This window comes from Spermophilus citellus (assembly GCF_964194105.1).
Source record: "Spermophilus citellus genome assembly, chromosome: 9".
Classification (NCBI taxonomy): Eukaryota; Metazoa; Chordata; class Mammalia; order Rodentia; family Sciuridae; genus Spermophilus; species Spermophilus citellus.
Genome location: NC_138191.1, coordinates 27265740 through 27285505, shown reverse-complemented (window position 1 = coordinate 27285505; position 19766 = coordinate 27265740). Strand labels below are relative to the sequence as shown.

At 36.0% G+C, this 19766-nt stretch overlaps 2 protein-coding genes across 4 annotated transcripts in view; one reads left to right on the top strand and one right to left on the bottom strand.

Moving 5' to 3' along the window:
* STXBP3 (syntaxin binding protein 3) overlaps positions 1–7800 on the top strand; it is a 75797-nt gene extending 67997 nt beyond the window's left edge. For all 3 annotated transcript variants that reach the window (XM_081307454.1, XM_081307453.1, XM_081307455.1), the window contains 2 exons: positions 4989–5140; positions 6757–7800. In XM_081307454.1, coding sequence (XP_081163580.1) covers positions 4989–5140; positions 6757–6851 — 247 coding nt within the window. In that variant the 3' untranslated portion in view covers positions 6852–7800. The remainder of the gene's footprint in view (positions 1–4988; positions 5141–6756) is intronic.
* Positions 7801–17632: 9832 nt separating this feature from the next.
* AKNAD1 (AKNA domain containing 1) overlaps positions 17633–19766 on the bottom strand; it is a gene marked incomplete at both ends in the record, with an annotated part of 35479 nt that continues 33345 nt past the window's right edge. Inside the window, 2 exons of the mRNA XM_081305584.1 lie at positions 17633–17767; positions 18460–18517. Coding sequence (XP_081161710.1) covers positions 17633–17767; positions 18460–18517 — 193 coding nt within the window. The remainder of the gene's footprint in view (positions 17768–18459; positions 18518–19766) is intronic.

Below are 19766 nucleotides of genomic sequence, written 5' to 3'. Positions count from 1 at the left end.
GATAATATATTGAAGCAACTCTGAGTTGCTTTTTGTTGTAATTTGTGTAGACTTAAACTATGGATTCTTTCTCTTTTGTTTATATAGCCACTGATATCATTGCTGCATTTTTTAACCCTTTAGCTTGGCTCTTAATGGTTGGTTCTGTGTGATTTAGAGGTCAGCAATTTTTCTGTGCAGAAGTTGTGCTTAAGCACTTTAAGCATGTACAGTCTCCATCCTTTGCTAATCAAGCTAAGGGTGCATTAAGGAATACATTCCATATAGCTAGTTCTTCAATCCCCACTTTTTTTTTTTTCCATCTCATTTTTTTCCCTAAGTGTTCTCAGGATTCTCTTGCATGCAGAGTTTTAGCAGTCAGTTAATGTCTAGAGAGCTTTATCCTTGCCTTCCTTAGATTTCTCATTTTCAAGATTTCCAAGGTTTACATATTAAATTTCTGACTGATTTGCTGCCAAGCTCAAATTGAGACTACAGTATTAGGCTATCAAAGCTGTAGGTCTTCTTGCTCTGAAACAGTTCTGCCAGTTTAAATTATCAAAGCTACAGGGTTTTGTATACTTTGTTTTGGTTTTTTGTTTGTTTTTTTTTTATTGTTGTTTTTGTTTGTTTCAGTTGTAGATGGACATGATACCTTTTTTATTTATTTATTTTTATGTGGTGCTGAGGGTCCTAACCCAGTGCCTCATGTGTGCTAGGTAAACGCTGTACAACCCCAGTCCAGGATTTTGTACTCCTGCTACTACCACCCCTCATTACTGGTTTTCACAGGCAGTTTTAAATCAGTAAAGCTGTAGTTTTTCTCATCTGAGAAGGCAGAGCAATAGAAGTAGGTTGCAGTCCTAGGCTAGAAGACCATTCATAATGACTACCACCTTCTTTACCTGGTAATTTAGGAGATATTCAAGAATAAATGCTTCTCAGTTTGTTGTCTGCCTGTCAACAATTTCCAGTTGACCTGAAATGTTTGGGTTCCCCACACACATACACAATGTCATTCAGGTTTATATACTTGTTTTCTCACAGGGAAATCTCCTGCCCACTTTATTTCACCATGACTGCAAGTCCTTTCTACATTTTGTTCTTTTTATTTGGGTTTTTTGTTTTGTTTTGTTTTTTAGTACTGGGATTGAGCCAGGGGGTGCTCTACCACTGAGTTACATACCCAGTTCTTTTTATTTTTTGAGACAAGAGTCTTGCTAAATTGCCTCACTTTTTTTTTTCAAGTGGGGGAGGATAAAAGAATCTTAAAACAATTTAATGCAACCCACATACCCTTAAATGTTATATACATTTTTTTTTCTCCAGTACTAAGGATTGAACCCAGGAGTTCTTCACCACTCATCACCAGCCGTTTTTATTTTTTAAGACAGAGACAAGCTGTCCTTAAACTAATAGTTCTCTTGCCTTAGCCTTATAAGTAGCTGGGATTGTAGGTGCCTAGCTCATGTACTTTGTTTAAGTTTACCTTATATCTTTTTTACCCCTCATATAAATGCTCAGCATTATTTTTTATTCAGTTGTATTTGAATGTTAACCAGTTACATTGCTCAGTGCTTTCTTGCATCCTCAGTTGTCTTCTTTCCAAACTATTTCCTGTTATTTATTTCAGTGGAGGTCTGTTAGTGGTAGAGTATTCATGGTTTTATTTGTCTGGAAATATTTTCATTTGGCCTTGTTCTTACATAGCAGCCTTAGATGGCTATGAATATTTAGGTGCACAGTTCTGTTTACCCAACACTTGTAGATAATATTTTGTTGTTTTAGGTCTTGAGATAGTTGTGAAGGAGGGTGTGTTTTCTCTCAGCCTTGTTACACTATTGTGGGTAATTTGCCTTTTCCTGATTGTTTTTTGTCTTTGGTATCCTATACGTGCCCTATACTAAGTCTATCTAAAGATTTATTTTTCTTTCCTTATATTTGTTTTCCTGAATTTGAGGATTCACATCTTTCATAAATGCTTCCAATATTGCCATTTCTTTAGTCTTGGTTTTGTTTGAACTCCTCATTCTATCTAAATATCTAAATTTATTTCTGTGTTTCATTCTGGAAATTGTTCTTTGAATTTAGTTTTCTTTCAAATTTAGTTTTCAGGTCTTTAGTTATCTCTTAAATTTGTGCCTAATCTAATCTATTTAAACCATCTCTACAGTTTTATTTTTTTGTTTTAGAAGTTCTTATTAATTTTTCAAATATACTTGTCACATAATTATTGTGAGCAGTATTATCTTCTTTTCTTTTGCTTTCTTAACTATTCCTCTCCCTTGAAAAATTTCTTAAGTCAGCCTTATTGTGTGTTGAGAGCTAAGAGTGTGTCTTGTTCCAATTTTCATTTTTCAAATCCAACTACCGGTTTTTTCCCCTTAATTTACCACCATCATTCTTGCCAAAGGCTAAGCAAAAAACATTATTAAAAGTTTACTGTGGGATCCCATATTCCAGGGCCTTAGAGGTCATCTGGAACAGTGACCCCCAAAGTGGTCTATTGGTTATTTATATATGTATTTTTTTTAATATTTATTTTTTAGTTTTAGGTGGAAACAATATATTTATTTTATTTTTTTATGTGGTGTTGAGGATTGAACCCAGCGCCCAATGCATGCTAGGCTACCTTCAAAAGGAGAAATTAAGCTTTTTGTTAATATATACTAGTATACACATATAATTTATGAATTAATGTTTATTTATAAATGTATGTAAATGTTTATTTTTGAAATATGTACCTTTCAAATAGCTCAGATTTTTTTCTTTTCCATATTTTTTATTGGTGCATTGTAGTGTACATAATAATGGAATTTTTTGGTTACATATTCATACATGCACACAATATAACAGTATAATTAGAAGCTTGTTTTTTCATTTTAATTTTTTTATATACATGACAGGATAGTATATTTTGACATATTATACATGCATGGAATATAACTTAGTCTAATTAGGATCCCGTTCTTGTAGTTTTACATGACGTGGAGTTTCACTGGTCATGGATTCATATATGAACACAGGAAAGTTATGTCAGATTCATTCTACTCTCTTTCCTAGTCCCATCCCCACTTTCTTCCCTTCATTCCCCTTTGTCTAATCTACTGAACATCTGTTCTTCCCTCCTTCCCGCTTGTTGTGTGTAAGAATCTGTATATCAGAGAGAACTTTGGCCTTTGATTTTTTGGGATTGCACTCAAGGGCAGGCAACCACTGAGCCACATCCCCAGCCTTATTTTGTGTTTTATTTAGAGACAGGATCTCACAGAGTTGCTTAGGGCCTCACTAAGTTGCTAAGGCTGACTTTGAACTTGCTTTCCTCCCTTCTCAGCCTCCTGAGCCACTGTGCCCGGTGGGACTGCTTATTTCACTTAGCACAATAGTTTCCATTAAGTGGCAAAGAGTCATAAAGTCGTTGTTCTTTATGGCTGAGTGATACTACATCATGTATATACCACATTTTCTTTATCCATTCATCTGTTGAAGGGCATGTAGGTTGGTTCCATAGCTTAGCTATTGTGAATTGAGCTGCTATAAATATTGATGTGATTGTGTCACTGTAGTATGCTGATTTGAGTCCTTTGGGTATATACTGAGGAGTGGGATAATTGGGTCAAATGATGGTTTTATTCCAAGCTTTCCAGAGTGGTTGCACCAACTTGGAGTTCTACCAGCAATGTATAAGTATACCTTTTTCCCCACATTCTTGTATTCTTGATATTACTTGTATTCTTGATAATTGCCATTCTAACTGGGGTGAAATAGAATTTCAGTGTAGTTTTAATTTGCATTTCTCTAATTATTAGAGATGCTGAACATATTGTTGACCATTCATATTTCTTCTTCAGTGAAGTACATGTTCCAGTTCCTTTGCCCATTTATTGATTAGGTTATTTGGTTTTTTTGTTAAATTTTTTGTAGAAGCTCAAATTTTTTTACCAGTAGAAGATGTAAACAAAAAAATTAGTTCTTATACTCTAGAGCAGTCCTATCCACTAGAACTTTCTGCATTGTTGGAAATGTTCTCTGTCTTCACTGTCTAGCATAATAGTCACTAGCCATAGTGGATTTGGGTTACTTGATATGAGTGAGTGAGGAACTGAATTTTTTATGCTATTTAATTTTTCATTAATCTCTTTGTGGTTAGTAGCTACTATACTGAACAGTGCAGATCTAGAACAGTCTGGGAGAAGAAATGACCAAAATAAGAGTTATTATTTATTCACTGCTTACTCAGTACCTGATTATATACTTCCTGTGTCCTATATAATACTTCATTTAGTTCTTAAGCAAATTTCAGGGTTTAAAGAGAGGCTTAGAAATTTGCTGAGTATAATAGCTTGTCAAAAATAAACAAAATAAGAATAAAAACCTGTGCCTAACTTTACAACCCAGCCTCCTACCATCATATTTGCTGAATTCCAGGAATATATCAGCTCCAAATCCGTATGTGCCCCACTTCCTTTTCATATCTTCAAAACCTTACTGTTTCAATGCCAGTTACCAATTTTTCTTTTTAATTTCAGTAAGCTGCAGACTTTTCAGGTACATTATTTCTTCGTATCAAATAAATAAGGGAGGATGTTAGTTCTACTTTAAGGTTAAAATGCTAAGCTGGACAGGGCTATCCTAGCTAATTCTGGGTGCTCTAGTCATACTGTAGTTAGGTCATTTCCTTAAAATTCATATATTTGGGTCAGGCAAGATATATGCCTATAATCCTAGCAACCCAGGAGGCCAGAGCAGGAGAATCTTAAGTTTGAAACCATCTCAGGCAACCTAGTGAGACCCTGTCCCAAAAATTAAAAAGGCTGGATAGGTGGCTCAGTGTTAGAGTGCTCCTGGGATCAATCTCCAGTACTGCAAAAATAAGTAAAATAAATATTTTAAAAATCAGTATAATTGGTATCACAGTTGAATTTGATTAAATTGGGCTTTTTAAAAGTCTTTAAAGTATAGGTTTGGAAATGTTTTTAACATGTTCACTTTTTTCCTTTACTTTTAAGTGCTCGCCAGAAACCTAGAACCAATTATTTAGAACTGGACCGAAAAAATGGATCAAAGCTGATTATTTTTGTAATTGGAGGAATTACATATTCTGAAATGCGTTGTGCTTATGAAGTTTCTCAGGCACATAAATCCTGTGAAGTTATTATTGGTAAGATTTTTGTTTTCCTTTTTTTGTATTTTAAAACAAATACTAAATACAAAAATGAATATGTAAAATTGTGTCAGTTTTCATCAATTAAGACTAAATTGATGGGCTGGGGATGTGGCTCAAGTGGTAGCGTGCTCACCTGGCATGCACGGGGGGCTGGGTTCGATCCTCAGCACCACATAAAAATAAAGATGCTGTTTCCACCGAAAACTAAAAAATAAATATTAAAAAATTCCCTCCCCCCCCCCTCTCTCTCTCTCTCTCTCTCTCTCTCTCTTTAAAAAAAGACTAAATTGATGAATGCAAAAATAAATTTTCAACCATAAAATGTATTTTATATGATTTGATATTTTTGATTATTTTATTTTGTTTATAGGCTTGGGGATTGATCTCAGAGACATCTCATGCATGCTGGGCAAACACTCCAGTGAGCAACATCCCCACTTCTTTTACTTTGAGACAGTGTCTGTCTTGCCAAGTAGCCCAGGTTGGACTTCAACTTGTGATCCTCCTGCCTCAGCCCCTGAAGTAGCTGAGGAATTACATATTCTGAAATGCATTGTGCTTATGAAGTAGCTGGTCTTACAGGCTTGCACCACTATGCCCAGCTTGATAATTTTATTTTTAAATATTCTCATTTGGAGGAAATAACCTTGTTCCTTTAAAATATTATATCCTATGATTCTGTTTCCTCTGATCATTAAGTAATTTTGGACACATAAATACATGTTTACTTCAGAAATATTAACAAATTTTTGTGGACATGAATGTGACATTTTATGGACATTAATGCCACATAGGTAAGGCCTATGAGGAATTCAGTTTTAAGAATTTCAGTTAAGCTGGGTGTGATGGTGCATACCTATAATCCCAGCAACTCAACTAAAAGTTGCTAAGACAGGAGGATCTCAAGTTCAAAGAGAGCCTCAAACTTTGTGAGGCCCTAAGCAACTTAGCAAAACCCTGTCTCAAAATAAAATGTAAAAAGGGCTAGAGATGTGGCTCAGTGGTTAAGTGTCCTTGGGTTCAATCCCTGATACCAGAAAAAAAAAAGAACTTCAGTCAAAGCCACTGATGGGTAAACTCTCCTGACCTGTGGAAGTTCAGGATTTATATGTCAGTATTGCTTAGACATTCTGTTACTAAATGATAACTATTGGGGTTCTGTTATGAGGATAGAGAAAATTCTCAGTTTTGCTCTTTAATATGTGGTACAGGGGCTAGGGTTGTGGCTCAGCAGTAGAGCACCTGCCTTGCACATGTGGGGGCCCTGGGTTCGATCCTCAGCACCACATAAAAATAAATAAAACAAAATGGATATATTGTGCCCAACTACAACTAAAAAATAAATATTAAAAAAAATGTGGTACAAAGTAGACAGAACACTAGGAATTGGCTGTGTTTCTGATGGATTACTGAGCATGTTCAGAGACAAGCAACAATTGAACTAGTACAACATAGGCATATTTCAAGAAGATGTCTATAGAAATGTTGTTAATTTGCCCCAAAGCTATTGCACTTTGCATATTTGAAGGATAAGACAAAATATTAAGCCAAGGAAAATCAATTTAATTGCTGGCCTCTAAAAATTTATCTTTTCTCTTTTCTTCTATCAGGTTCTACACATATTTTAACACCCAAAAAGCTGTTGGATGATATAAAGATGCTGAATAAACCCAAGGATAAAGTCTCCTTTACTAAAGAAGAGTAGCTTCAGGGGAAGTGGTTTAGAGGTTTTTTAATTAATATGTTCAATTAAAAATAGAAAAAGAAAATGTTACTATCATGTAATTTAAACAATGTAAATATTTTATGGAACAATGACTTTCAAATACATTTCTTAAAGGACTGTTTATGATTATGTATTGTTGGATTTGCCACCTTTAATAATTTAAATATTGTTGCTGCTTTATAGGTGATAAGATATTAAAATGCTTTCTAAACTTTTGTTTTAACCTCTGGAACAGAATTTCTTAAAGAATTTTCACGGTCCCTTGTGTATATATATTAATCACGTATTAAATACTTATCTATCTTATGCTGAAGTATAGTTTGGGGAGAAAAATGATTTTTAAATGAAGATATAAAAGTAGAAACTGTAAATGTGTATGTATGATAGAATTATTTCCTATTAGTGCAGTTTTTCTTTCAACTGAAATTCACAGTTTTATTTGTAAAATAATTGAGTCATTGAGTGATTTCATAGTGTACTGTCTTGTTAGATACTTCTAAAAAACACAATTTTATGTAATTTTGAAATGATGTATGTTTAAACTAGAAAACCAAAAATAATCATGAATATTCTAAGAAAAAATAAAATATATAGTTACAAAAATTATGGGGTTTTTTTCCTGAGAAAGAAGGAGAAAGTTGGAAAGTTTAAAAATTCTAAATTAGAATTACAAAGAAGAAAAAGAAGGTACCATAAAATCCAACCAAGATAACTCCTAATGACTTTTAAAAAACAATGTGATAACTGCATAAGGTTACATCACATAAGAATATGTTTGCAAATGTGTTTGTGTTATTCAAAGGTAACGTCTTCATTTTAAATCTCTTCTTTTACTTGACCTAAGAGTGTTCTGTCATTTGATGGACCATATTTTTATGTAGTACTCATGTTCAGAGTTTTGCTCTTAGAAATAAAGCTTTTAAATGAAGCTGTGTGTGTGTGTGTGTGTGTGTGTGTGTTGCTGAGTTTTGAACCCAGGACCTCACACATGCTAAGCAAGTGTTTTATCACTGTGCTACACCCATAGCCCTATTTTTTCATTTTTATGCAGATAGATCCATTTGTTTTCCTTTTTGGCTTCAGAATTTCATATTCTTATTCTAAGATAATAAATTCACCCATGGTTTCTTCTAGAACATTTTGATAGATTCATTTCAGTTTTTTTATAAATAATTTTCATCTATCTGAAATTTATTTTAATATAAGAATATATGTTAGATATTGTCTTGGCACTTGGTATTAGGTCCCATACCTCCCACCAGTGTGAAGCTTTGCAGACTTTGTAGGTTCTGAAAAGTTTAGATTCTATCAATAATATACATTTGGTCAAGATTTGGAAGATAGAAAGGAGGCACAGGCCATCTTCTTCTGTGGATGTGCAAGTGTAGACAGTTGTTTGTAGCAACCAGATTCCAGGTTAGTGTCTTGTCACCTGCTTCCTGGGTAAGAGGTAATGCTGTTGGTGGTGGCAGCAGCATTAGCTTTCTGAGTCACAGATGGTAGTATGACCTTGAGTCTCCAGTTTCTGCTCCTGCAACTTTTTTAGCAATTTAGTAAAAACCCAATTCTATTAAATCCCTTTCTACTTGAAGTATCTAGAGGGGTTTATTTCCTGCACAGAACCCTCACTCATGCAGAATTTAACACAGATCCAACTTTATTCCTTTCTGGGCAGGTGTTGTACCACATTTTATTGGGTAATCTCTCTTTCCTCAACTAATCTGAAATACCATCTTTATCATAGAATAAATCTACTTCTGGATTTGTCTAAATTGACTTATAGTTTGTGTTTCTTTTTCCCTATTTCAACATATGGTATATTTTTTGTTGTTTTGTTTTGCTTTACTTTTTTTGTGTTGCTGGAGATTGAACCCAAATCCAAGGCTTTGCACGTGCTAGGCAAGTGGTCAACCATTGAGCTATATCTCCAGCCTTCATGATGTTTTAATACGTAGTGGTAGTGATCCTTAATATTTTTTAAAAATTTTTTCTATTCTTCTAGATGAATGTTAAATATCATTTTGTTGAGTTCCCCAAAATGTTATTTGATATTTTCATTAAATTCATAGATTAACTTAGGAAAAATTGAAATCTTTGTTATATTTTAACTTTGATACAAATAATGTGGATATTAGGACTGAGAATGTAGCTCAGAGCAAGGCATGCCTAGCATGTACAAGGCCTGGGTTTAATCCCCAGCACTGCAAAAAAAAAAAAAAAAGTAGAATGTCTCTAAATCTTTTTATTTTTCTTCCATTTTTTAACATTGGTGCATTACAGTTGTACATAAAGGTGGGATTCATTGTTATATATTCATATATAGGCACAATATTTTTGTCTAAATCTTTAAAAAATCAAAATTTTTCTTTATGTAGGTACTGTATATAGTCTTATCTTTTTTGGTTCCATTGTGGATTGGATCTTCTATTTTTAAATAGGTTTTTAATATATAGAAATTTTTATTTATTTTTAAGTTTTTGAAAATTTTTTTGATATATTATTTCCTAACTTGCTATTTAAGTACTGATAATAAAATAATATGTAAATGCTTACTGTTTTCTATATTCCAGACACTGTTGTTGTTTTTAAGATTCTTATACAGTTCTAACATTTTTTCCTATTTCCATTTTTTTTTTTTTTTATACTGGGGCTTGCACTTATGGACATTCAACCACTGAGCCACATCCCCAGCCCTATTTTTTATTTCATTTAGAGAAAGGGTCTCACTGAATTGCTTACGGCCTATGCTTTTGCTGAAGCTGGCTTTGAACTGGATCATCCTGCCTCTGCCTCCTGAGCTGCTGGGATTACAGGCTAGGCACAGTAGGCAAGCACTCTACTACTGAGCTACAACTCCAGCCCATCATTCCCATTTTTAATTTGACAAAACTGAGGCACCAATAGAGTTATGTAATTTGACAATAGATGTGAATATAGAGAGGAAAGTCTTGGCATTAATAAATAGGCCTGTTCTTTGAATATCTGTAATAAGAATAGTACTTTTCCAGTGAGAATTATTTCTGATGTTTTCATTTTACCTGAGAGTCTTGAATGCCTTGGTTCCTCTCTGCCCAGAGTTGGAATCTGTGTGGAATATTTAGACTAACCTAATGCCCAAGGACAAATGGAATTGAAAATGTGATGCCAGCAAATACTGGCCTGTTTATATATACTTAAGTGTAGAATTGGAGAGATACTTTAATGATCTCATAAGCTCTTAATATTTAAGTTGACTTTTTTCCCCAGAGTATTAGCAATGATGGGTTCTGATATCAAGTCCATGAAAAAGATCTTGTTACTGCAACTAACTGAAATTATTTATTCACTATCTCTAACACTATAATTTTTTATTATTTATTTATTTTAACATGAGCTCTCTTTTATACTTACTTCCTGTTGAAATTCACTTGGTAGTTTTGCTTCCTGTTGAAATTTACTTGGTTTATAAAATACAGTGAATTCACATTGTTCATACATATTGGCAAAAAACAAATAAGAAAAATATCTTCAGTAATTCTGTTCTTAGGCCCTTGGCATCTACTGCCCCAGGATCAAAGAAGTAATTCACAAGGGCACAAGATTCTTGGATTTGAGCCCTAGAGGAGTTAATTCTAGCAGTTTATTGTGTAAGATGCAATGCCTCCATAATTCAGTTCTGCATTAGATATTTTTGTAACCTTTGTTGAGTCCTGTCAGGATATAAGGATTTCTTCTAAAACTGAAGGAGCAAAAAAATGCCTTCCTCTTACAACAAAATTACTACCAAAATAATTGTGATTTTAAACATAAATATATATTCATAAGTATATATTCATATTTAGTGTAAATTAGGTCTATTTTATATAATCATTAACAAGATTACAATAGAAATGAATAACAAAAAGGTGAGTTTTCTTTTGCATGGTTTAATTATTAACTAAAGTAGATGGCCCTAACTTTTTCCTAGAAAAACTTTCTACAGATAATCTCACCCTGCTATCCCTCTTGGCAGTCCAACAGGCAGAACACTGCTTACTCCGTGGAGTAAGTGCACAATGAAGACTGCCAGCTGTTTATATACAGCACCACTGCCCTTAGGCAATCCTGAGCCCCTTGGCTCACAGCAATAGGGATACAATTTTACTTAACAAGCTGGTTTTTCTGCTTTATTACTGGAACAGAATTAGAAGAAAGGTCTGTAAGAACTGACACACACATGCATGAGAGGAGACAGCCAAGGTTACAGGATCAGTAAGTATAAAATTATCCTTATAAATCAAGGCCTGTAACTTTAACAGAACTCCTAAATGACATTGCCCTATTTCTTTATTTCTTGAATTAGCCACATTGCAGTGATTGCTGGTAATGATTCACAGTCATCAAAAAGCTGTAAAATTACATTTAGAATATGGTTTAATAGGCATAGATGAGCCATGTTTTTAAATAAAAATGATTACACTTGCAAGTTTCTATAAAGGTCGGTTTAAAGAATAAGGAATATTCATCAATGGTAGTTATTTCTAACCATATTTCCATGGGTTTGTTTCAGTGTAACCATGAACTTTTAAAAATTGTGTATATGCACATATTTCTATGGGAGGGCAGAACATGGGGGAAGGGGAACTCCATATCTTTCATCAGATTCTCAGAGATAAACCCCCCAAAAGATAAAGGACTAGCTGGATGCAGTGGCAAACACCTGTAATCCCAGAGATCACAAATTCTAGGCCAATCTCAGCAATTTAGTGAGACCTTCAGCAAATTAGCAAGACCCTATTACAAAAAAATAAAAAGAACTGGGATGTAGCTCAGTGCCCCTGGATTCAATTCCTAATACCCCCCCCCCCACAAAACATTAAGGACTAATGAATCATCTAAGAACACTTCAACCAAATCAAATTTGGAGATAGTGATACTTAGTATATAAAACACTATCAAGTTATGATTAAATTTAATTATTTTATGAAGCTAGAAGTCTGTTAGAGCTACTAGAAAATGAAATTCCAAGAAATTGAATTTATATACATTGCCGGTGGGACTGCAAATTGGTGCAGCCAATATGGAAAGCAATATGGAGATTCCTTAGAAAACTTGGACCAGAACCACAATTTGACCCAGCTATCCCACTCTTTGGTCTATACCCAGAGGACTTAAAAACAGTGTACTGTAATGACACACCCTCATCAATGTTTATAGCAGAACAATTCAAAATAGTCAAACTGTGGAACCAATCTATATGCTCTTCAAGAGATAAACGGATGAAGACACTGTGATTGATATATGTATATATAATGAAATATTTTTCAGCAATAGAAGAATAAAATTATGGCATTTGCAGTAAATGGATGAAGTTAAGAATATCATGCTAAGCAAAGTAAGCCAATCCCGAAAAACCAAAGGTCGAATGTTTTCTGATAAGTGGATACTAATCCATAATGGGTGGCAGGGCATGGGATGAGTGGAGGAACTTTGGATCAGCCAAAGTTCCCCATAAAACTGGGGAGGGTGGGGGACATGGGGATAGTAAAGATAGTGGAATGAGATGAACATCATTATGCTAGGTACATGTATGATTGCACAAATGGTGTGACCCTACTTTGGGTTTAACCAGAGAAGTGAAAAATTGTGCTCCTTTTGTGTACAATGAATTGAAGAATATTCTGCTGTCATGTATAACTGGTTAGGATAGATAGATAGATAGATAGATAGATAGATAGATAGATAGATAGATAGATAGATAGATAGATATACAGACAGACAGACAGATAGATAGATAGATAATTGAGTTTAATGATCCAGTTGGCCCCCCACCTACCTTTTATGTGGCACTAGGGATTGAACCTAGGGCCTCACACATGTTAGGCAAACACTGAGCTACCTCCCCTGTCCAATTTTTGTTTTGAGACAAGTTCTCAAGAGTTTCCCAAGGCTGGCCTGGAATTTGAGATCCTCCTGCCTGAGCCTCTGGAGTAGGTGGGAATACAGGCGTACTCCGCTGCACCTGGCTAGAAGGGACTGCTTTATGGTGCCAGCTCATGTTGACTGGGCCCCTTCTGACTAGTTAACTGTGAATATTCTGGGGTATTTGTTTTTAAACTGAAAAAAGAGGGTTTTTATGGGGGGGTGGGCGGGTATGTGCTGGGGATTGAACCTGGGGACACTTTACCACTGAGCTACATTCCCAGTCTTTTTTTATTTTTTATTTTGAGACAGGGTCTCACTAAATTGCTGAGACTGGACTTGAACTTCCAATCCTGCTGCCTCAGCCTTCAAGTCGCTGGGATTATAAGCATGTACCACCTTGGCCAACTAAACTATCGCATTTCAAAGTTTAGTCTGACTACATGGCATCTAGCAGGAGTGACTCCATTCTAGTTTGGTTTGGTCTACTACAGGAGCTTGACACAAAAGGGAGCCATCACAAATTTTATGTAGTAGAATATATACAGCCTAAGCTCCCTTTTCTCTTTTACAATACTGCCTTAAGTCTTTGTTGTCTTCTTATATTACCACAGCCAAAATTAAATTTAGCCACAAAGTCAGTTACTTTCCAGTTGGCCTTTTCATTATCTCTTCCATTGTATCCTAAACCAAGATCCAAGCCCCAAAGTTAAAAATAACCCATTGTCCAGCCTCCTAGACAAACAGCAACTGCCTTGGTTGGCACAAAACTTTAAAGTGGGAGTGCATTTAACTCCTTCCTCACGGCTGAACCAAATTCTAGGGGTTGGGAAACCTTTTGTTGAATGTTAAGAGTGCATGAAAATTTTCCTATGTTCATAAATGAATACATGGCCAGTGTAACTCCACACCATTACAACCACAAGAATGGGAAATTATACTCCTATATATATAATATGTCAAAATACATTTTATTGTCATGTATAACTAAAAAGAACAAATTAAAAAATATAGAAAAAAATTTTAAAAAGAGTGTGTGGAGTTAGGAGACCTCAGGAATAATCTGCTGCTTTGTCATTAGGAGGTAATAAATTAACAGCTTGCTGTTGTTGGGTGCTGTGGTGCACACCTGCAATCCCAGCAGCTTGGGGGAGGCTGAGGCAGGAGGATTTTGAGTTCAAAGCCAACCTCAGCTACTTAGCAAGGCTCTAAGCAGCTTAGTAAGACCCTATCTCTAAATTTAAAAAAAAAAGCTGAGGGATGTGGCTCAGTGGTTGAGCCTGGGTCCAATCCCCAGTACCAAAAAAAAAAAAAAAAAAAAGCTTGCCATAGCATTCTGTGGGGAATGTTATCAAATGTACTTAATTCCTGGTATGCAGTTTTGATTATCTTTTTCTAAAATTTCATTAATCTAGGACTTTTTTTTGATTATTGACTTCAAAAAATTCTTAAACAGTAACTTTAATTCATAATATAAGCATATTGTAAGAATATCATACAGCATAGTAAATAAAGAAAAAGTAAAAATTCCTCTTCTCCCTAACATCATCAAAATGGCGATATTACCAAAACTTCTCTATAGGTTTAATGCAATCCCAATCAAAATCCCAACAGCATTTCTTGTAGAAATAGATAAAGCATCATGAAATTCATATGGAAAAATAAAAGACCCAGAATAGCAAAAGCAATTCTAAGCAGGAAGTGTGAATCAGGCGGTATAGCGATACCAGATTTCAAACTATATTACAGAGCAATAGTAACAAAAACAGCATGGTACTGGTACCAAAACAGGCGGGTGGACCAATGGTACAGAATAGAGGACACAGAGACTAATCCACAAAGTTACAACTATCTTATATTTGATAAAGGGGCTAAAAGCATGCAATGGAGGAAGGATAGCATCTTCAACAAATGGTGTTGGGAAAACTGGAAATCCATATGCAACAAAATGAAACTGAATCCCTTTCTCTCGCCATGCACAAAAGTTAACTCAAAATGGATCAAGGAGCTTGATATCAAATCAGAGACTCTGCATCTGATAGAAGAAAAAGTTGGCTCCGATCTACATATTGTGGGGTCGGGCTCCAAATTCCTTAATAGGACACCCATAGCTCAAGAGTTAATAACAAGAATCAACAAATGGGACTTACTTAAACTAAAAAGTTTTTTTTCAGCAAGAGAAACAATAAGAGAGGTAAATAGGGAGCCTACATCATGGGAACAAATTTTTACTCCTCACACTTCAGATAGAGCCCTAATTTCCAGAGTATACAAAGAACTCAAAAAATTAGACAATAAGATAACAAATAACCCAATCAACAAATGGGCCAAGGACCTGAACAGACACTGCTCAGAGGAGGACATACAATCAATCAACATGAAAAAATGCTCACCATCTCTAGCAGTCATAGAAATGCAAATCAAAACCACCCTAAAATACCATCTCACTCCAGTAAGATTGGCAGCCATTATGAAGTCAAACAACAAGTGCTGGCAAGGATGTGGGGAAAAGGGTACTCTTGTATATTGCTGGTGGGACTGCAAATTGGTGTGGCCAATTTGGAAAGCAGTATGGAGATTCCTGGGAAAGCTGGGAATGGAACCACCATTTGACCCAGCTATTGCCCTTCTCGGACTATTCCCTGAAGACCTTAAAAGAGCGTACTACAGGGATACTGCCATATCGATGTTCATAGCAACACAATTCACAATAGCTAGACTGTGGAACCAACCCAGATGTCCTTCAATAGATGAATGGATAAAAAAAATGTGGCATTTATACACCATGGAGTATTACTCAGCACTAAAAAATGACAAAATCATGGAATTTGCAGGGAAATGGATGGCACTAGAGCAGATTATGCTTAGTGAAGCTAGCCAATCCCTAAAAAACAAATACCAAATGTCTTCTTTGATATAATGAGAGCAACTAAGAACAGAGCAGGGAGGAAGAGCAGGAAGAAAAGATTAACATTAAACAGAAACATGAGATGGGAGGGAAAGGGAGAGAAAAGGGAAATTGCATGGAAATGGAGGGAGACCCTCATTGCTATACAAAATTACATATAAGAGGTTGTGAGGGGAATGGGAAAATAAACAAGGAGAGAAATGAATTACAGTAGATGGGGTAGAGAGAGAAGATGGGAGGGGAGGGGAGGGGGGATAGTAGAGGATAGGAAAGGTAGCAGAATACAACAGTTACTAATAGGGCATTATGTAAAATTGTGGATGTGTAACCGACGTGATTCTGCAATCTGCATTTGGGGTAAAAATTGGGAGCTCATAACTCACTTGAATCTAATGTATGAAATATGTCAAGAGCTTTGTAATGTTGTGAACAACCAATAAAAAAAATTCCTCTTCTCCCAAAACTCCCAGTTTTATTTCCTAGAGGTCACTTAAGAATTGTATGCATCTTTCCAGCAAATAGGTATATCCTGTAACAAAACATGCACAAATGTGGTCACACTAGATATACTGTTAGGTATCTTTTCTTCATTATCTGCCTTGCAGATAATCCATCTCTTTTCAGTGGCTGCAGAGTATTATTTGTGAATCATCATACAGAGTATTTAAGATTTGTTTTCCCTAAAGGTGCTACAATGATCCAACAGCCCTTCTTATACCTGTATGGTAACATATTGTATGGGTTATCTATAAATCCCAAGTCGTGAATTGCTGGTCAAAAGATAAGTGCTTTTTGAATCTATAGATTTTGGTAGCTACAAACAGCCCCTGACTTGCAATTGTTGGATTGTTAATTCTTTCAACTTTATGATGGTGCAAAATTGATATGTATTCAGTAGAACTTGTACTTCAAATTTTGAATTTTGATCTGCATACCCTTTCTTACTAGTGATATGTGGCATAATACTCTGTTAATGCTCTTAGTGACAGCCAGCCACAGCTCCCAGTTAGCTGAACAGTCACAAGGGGAAACAAGTGATACTTTATCGTGTGTGTGTGTGTGTGTGTGTGTGTGTGTGTGTGTGTGTGTGTTGTTAAGCAATGGTTTTTTGGGTTTTGTTTTGGTATTGGTACCAGGGATTGAACCCAGGGACACTTAACCACTGAGCCACATCCCCAGCCCTTTTTTATATTTTATTAGAGACAGGATCCACTGAGTTGCTTAGGGCCTCACTAAGTTGCTGAGGCTGGGTTTGAACTTGCAATTCTCCTGCCTCGGCTGCCCAAGTCACTGGGATTACAGGTGTGAACCACCACGCCTGGCTAGCAATGTTTGGTAGGTCAGGTGTTTCACATGCATTTTTTAAAAATATTTTTAGCTGTAGATGGACACAATATTTATTTTTTATTGTTGTGCCGAGATTCAAACCCAGCACCTCACACATGCTAGACAAGTGTTCTACCACTGAGCTACAACCCCAGTCCCTCACATGCATTTTTTACTCGGTATTTTCAGTTTACTATAGGTTTATCAGGATGTAAAATTTCCTTCATAATGGAGGATCATCTGTATTAACAAACTGCTTTCCAAAAAAGCTTCACCAACTTATAATTCCATCAACGTTGTATGAGAACACCCATTTGTTTCCATCTTCACTGACAAAGTTTTTTCAAACTTTAATTTCTTCCATACTATTAATAGGTGAAAGTAGATTTTATTTCATTTTGTTTTCTTTATTATGAATTAGGAAGGACATAGATTTATTTAATATAAATATTTGTTGGTTGCTTTTGATTTTTTAAGAATCAGAGGGTTTTGTTTTGTTTTCATTTAAACACTTTGTTGACCACTTCTTATGGTTTTGGTGCTTTCTGTAGAAAATAATCTTTCTCAATTGTGTAATAAGTGAAATACTTTGGGGGGCAGATCAAGTTTTCTTTATCTTTTTAACCCTTGGTTACTTTGTGTTGAACTAGTAGTATTTCAGTTGATTCCTCCATCTCTCTGCTTTGGCAAGATCTTCTGCAATAGCTTTAATCATTTGATCAGTAGTTTTTTTCAAAATGGTTGCTGTCTTTAGGGCATGATCCAAAGCCGAGTTTAAAATCTACAGAGGAAAAGTCCACATGTTTTAGTTACATAAGCTTACTAATGTTTCTGGTAATTGGCTTCTTTCATTATTAAACATTGCAAGATGGATTTTTTGGAGCATTCTGTTTTCCACACAGTTTATTTCTGTTTTTGAGGGTTGGTTTCCTAGGAAACCAGTCAGATGGAATATATTTGTTAGGGAAAGGGAGGGGAGAGAGAAAAGATCAACGTGTGACTGATGAGCATGAATCAGAGGGTGAGGTCAGCAACCTGCTGGTCTGTTTCCCTGCTGCAGAGAAAGAAAAAAAGAAAAGTTCTTAGGGGGCATTGAAGGGGTCCCAATTAGGGGCCATACCACTGAGAGACCACCTGAGGATAAGTGTTACTGGCTTGAAAATAGGAAACTGCTGGCAACCCTAACCACAGTGTCACTGGAACACACTCCAGACCTTCAAGCCTGGGCCAGGGGAATCCTGCAGCATAGGCACCACCCACAAAACACTTTCTCCAGGAAATGTCCTTTGGAACCAATTTAGGAATGATACAAACCACATGGCAGGTCTCTAGGTTAGTACTGAGCACAAAATGCTTTTAACATAGCATTTTCTGAAAACCTATACTGTAATGACTTAAAAGCTAATAGTTCTGTAGTTTTAAGATTAAACTTATGAGCTGCAAGATTCTAGAACCTTTTTTCTAAGTCCTCACCTTAGATTCTGTTTCTTCAGAGCCACTAAAGCCACATAAGGATTTGCTTCCAGGAATCCTGAAGGAGTGAAAAAGGAGTAAAGGTATTGCAAGTCTGAGCTGTAGGTCATGAAAGTCTTAAGATTTTAGATTTTTTTCTAGAAGGCAAAAACACATTCATTGGTACTTGTGTAAAGTGCCACCCTCACGTAACCCTCCTGTTCCAGTCAGCACTGGTTTAGTAAAAGGCTCTTTGGGGGATGGGGTTGTGGCTCAGTGGTAGAGCCTAGCACATATGAGGCCCTGGGTTCAATCCTCAGCACCTTATAAAAATAAATAAATAAAATAAAATAAAGATATTATGCACAACTATTACTAAAAAGGATCTTTGGGGGCAAGAGGTTGGGACGATTCATACATGTGTGTACACACACACAGCCTTTCATAGCTCTTGTTTGTCCTGTGGACTTACCACTAACCACAGCTGACTTCGGAACAAGGTTGTTGCCATGATCAGGAGGGCACAATTCTTCTAGAATTGGCCTCCTTTTTCTTTGAAACAGACAGGCAAGACTCCAAAGGGATTTTTACCTCATTTTCATTCTTGGGGGGACCAGTCTTATACCCTGAATATTTATAAAACAAATACACATATAAAATTGCCAACCATAGGCACCTTGGATAGAGTTTATTCTCCACCAATGAGCCTACACAGTAAGGAAGCTGAGGCGGTAGAAAAATAAAAGAAGCATCTCTTTAAGTCAATAGGCCCCCCTAGACTACTACACTATAATTATGGTTCTGTTGCTGAGGGATGGCCCTAAGTCTGCACTGGGTGACTGGAATGTCAGGGCCATTGTATTGTTCATTGTGTTGTTCATAACTAGGGGGTTTATTCACATAGCATGTATGATGGGCAATGCAAGTAGTGATGCTTTTCTCAACCATGAGAAAGTAGCCCTGAGAGCTGCCATATAGACTTGCCTGTCCATCCTTGCTTCATCCCTCTACTAAGCCTTACTTTGGTACTTGCATTTATGAGCAATATCATCTCCAAAAAGACTTACTTCAGATACTTGTGACCTCAGAACCTCCCTTCATCCCTCTTTCCTTACTACATTAACATTAGTTGGTTCTGCTGTTTAGCACATTGGATCTGACCTCCACATAAGTGTTGTCCATTCTGCATCAGGGTCCCCTAGCTGATGAAAAATGGCTGGGGGTGGCAGTGGGCGGTGGTGCAGTGGGAAGAGCATGGGCTTTACCCTGTGTCCAGTTATCATTTTCAATAATATTAATAACAGCTGTCATTTGCTTAGTAATTTTTA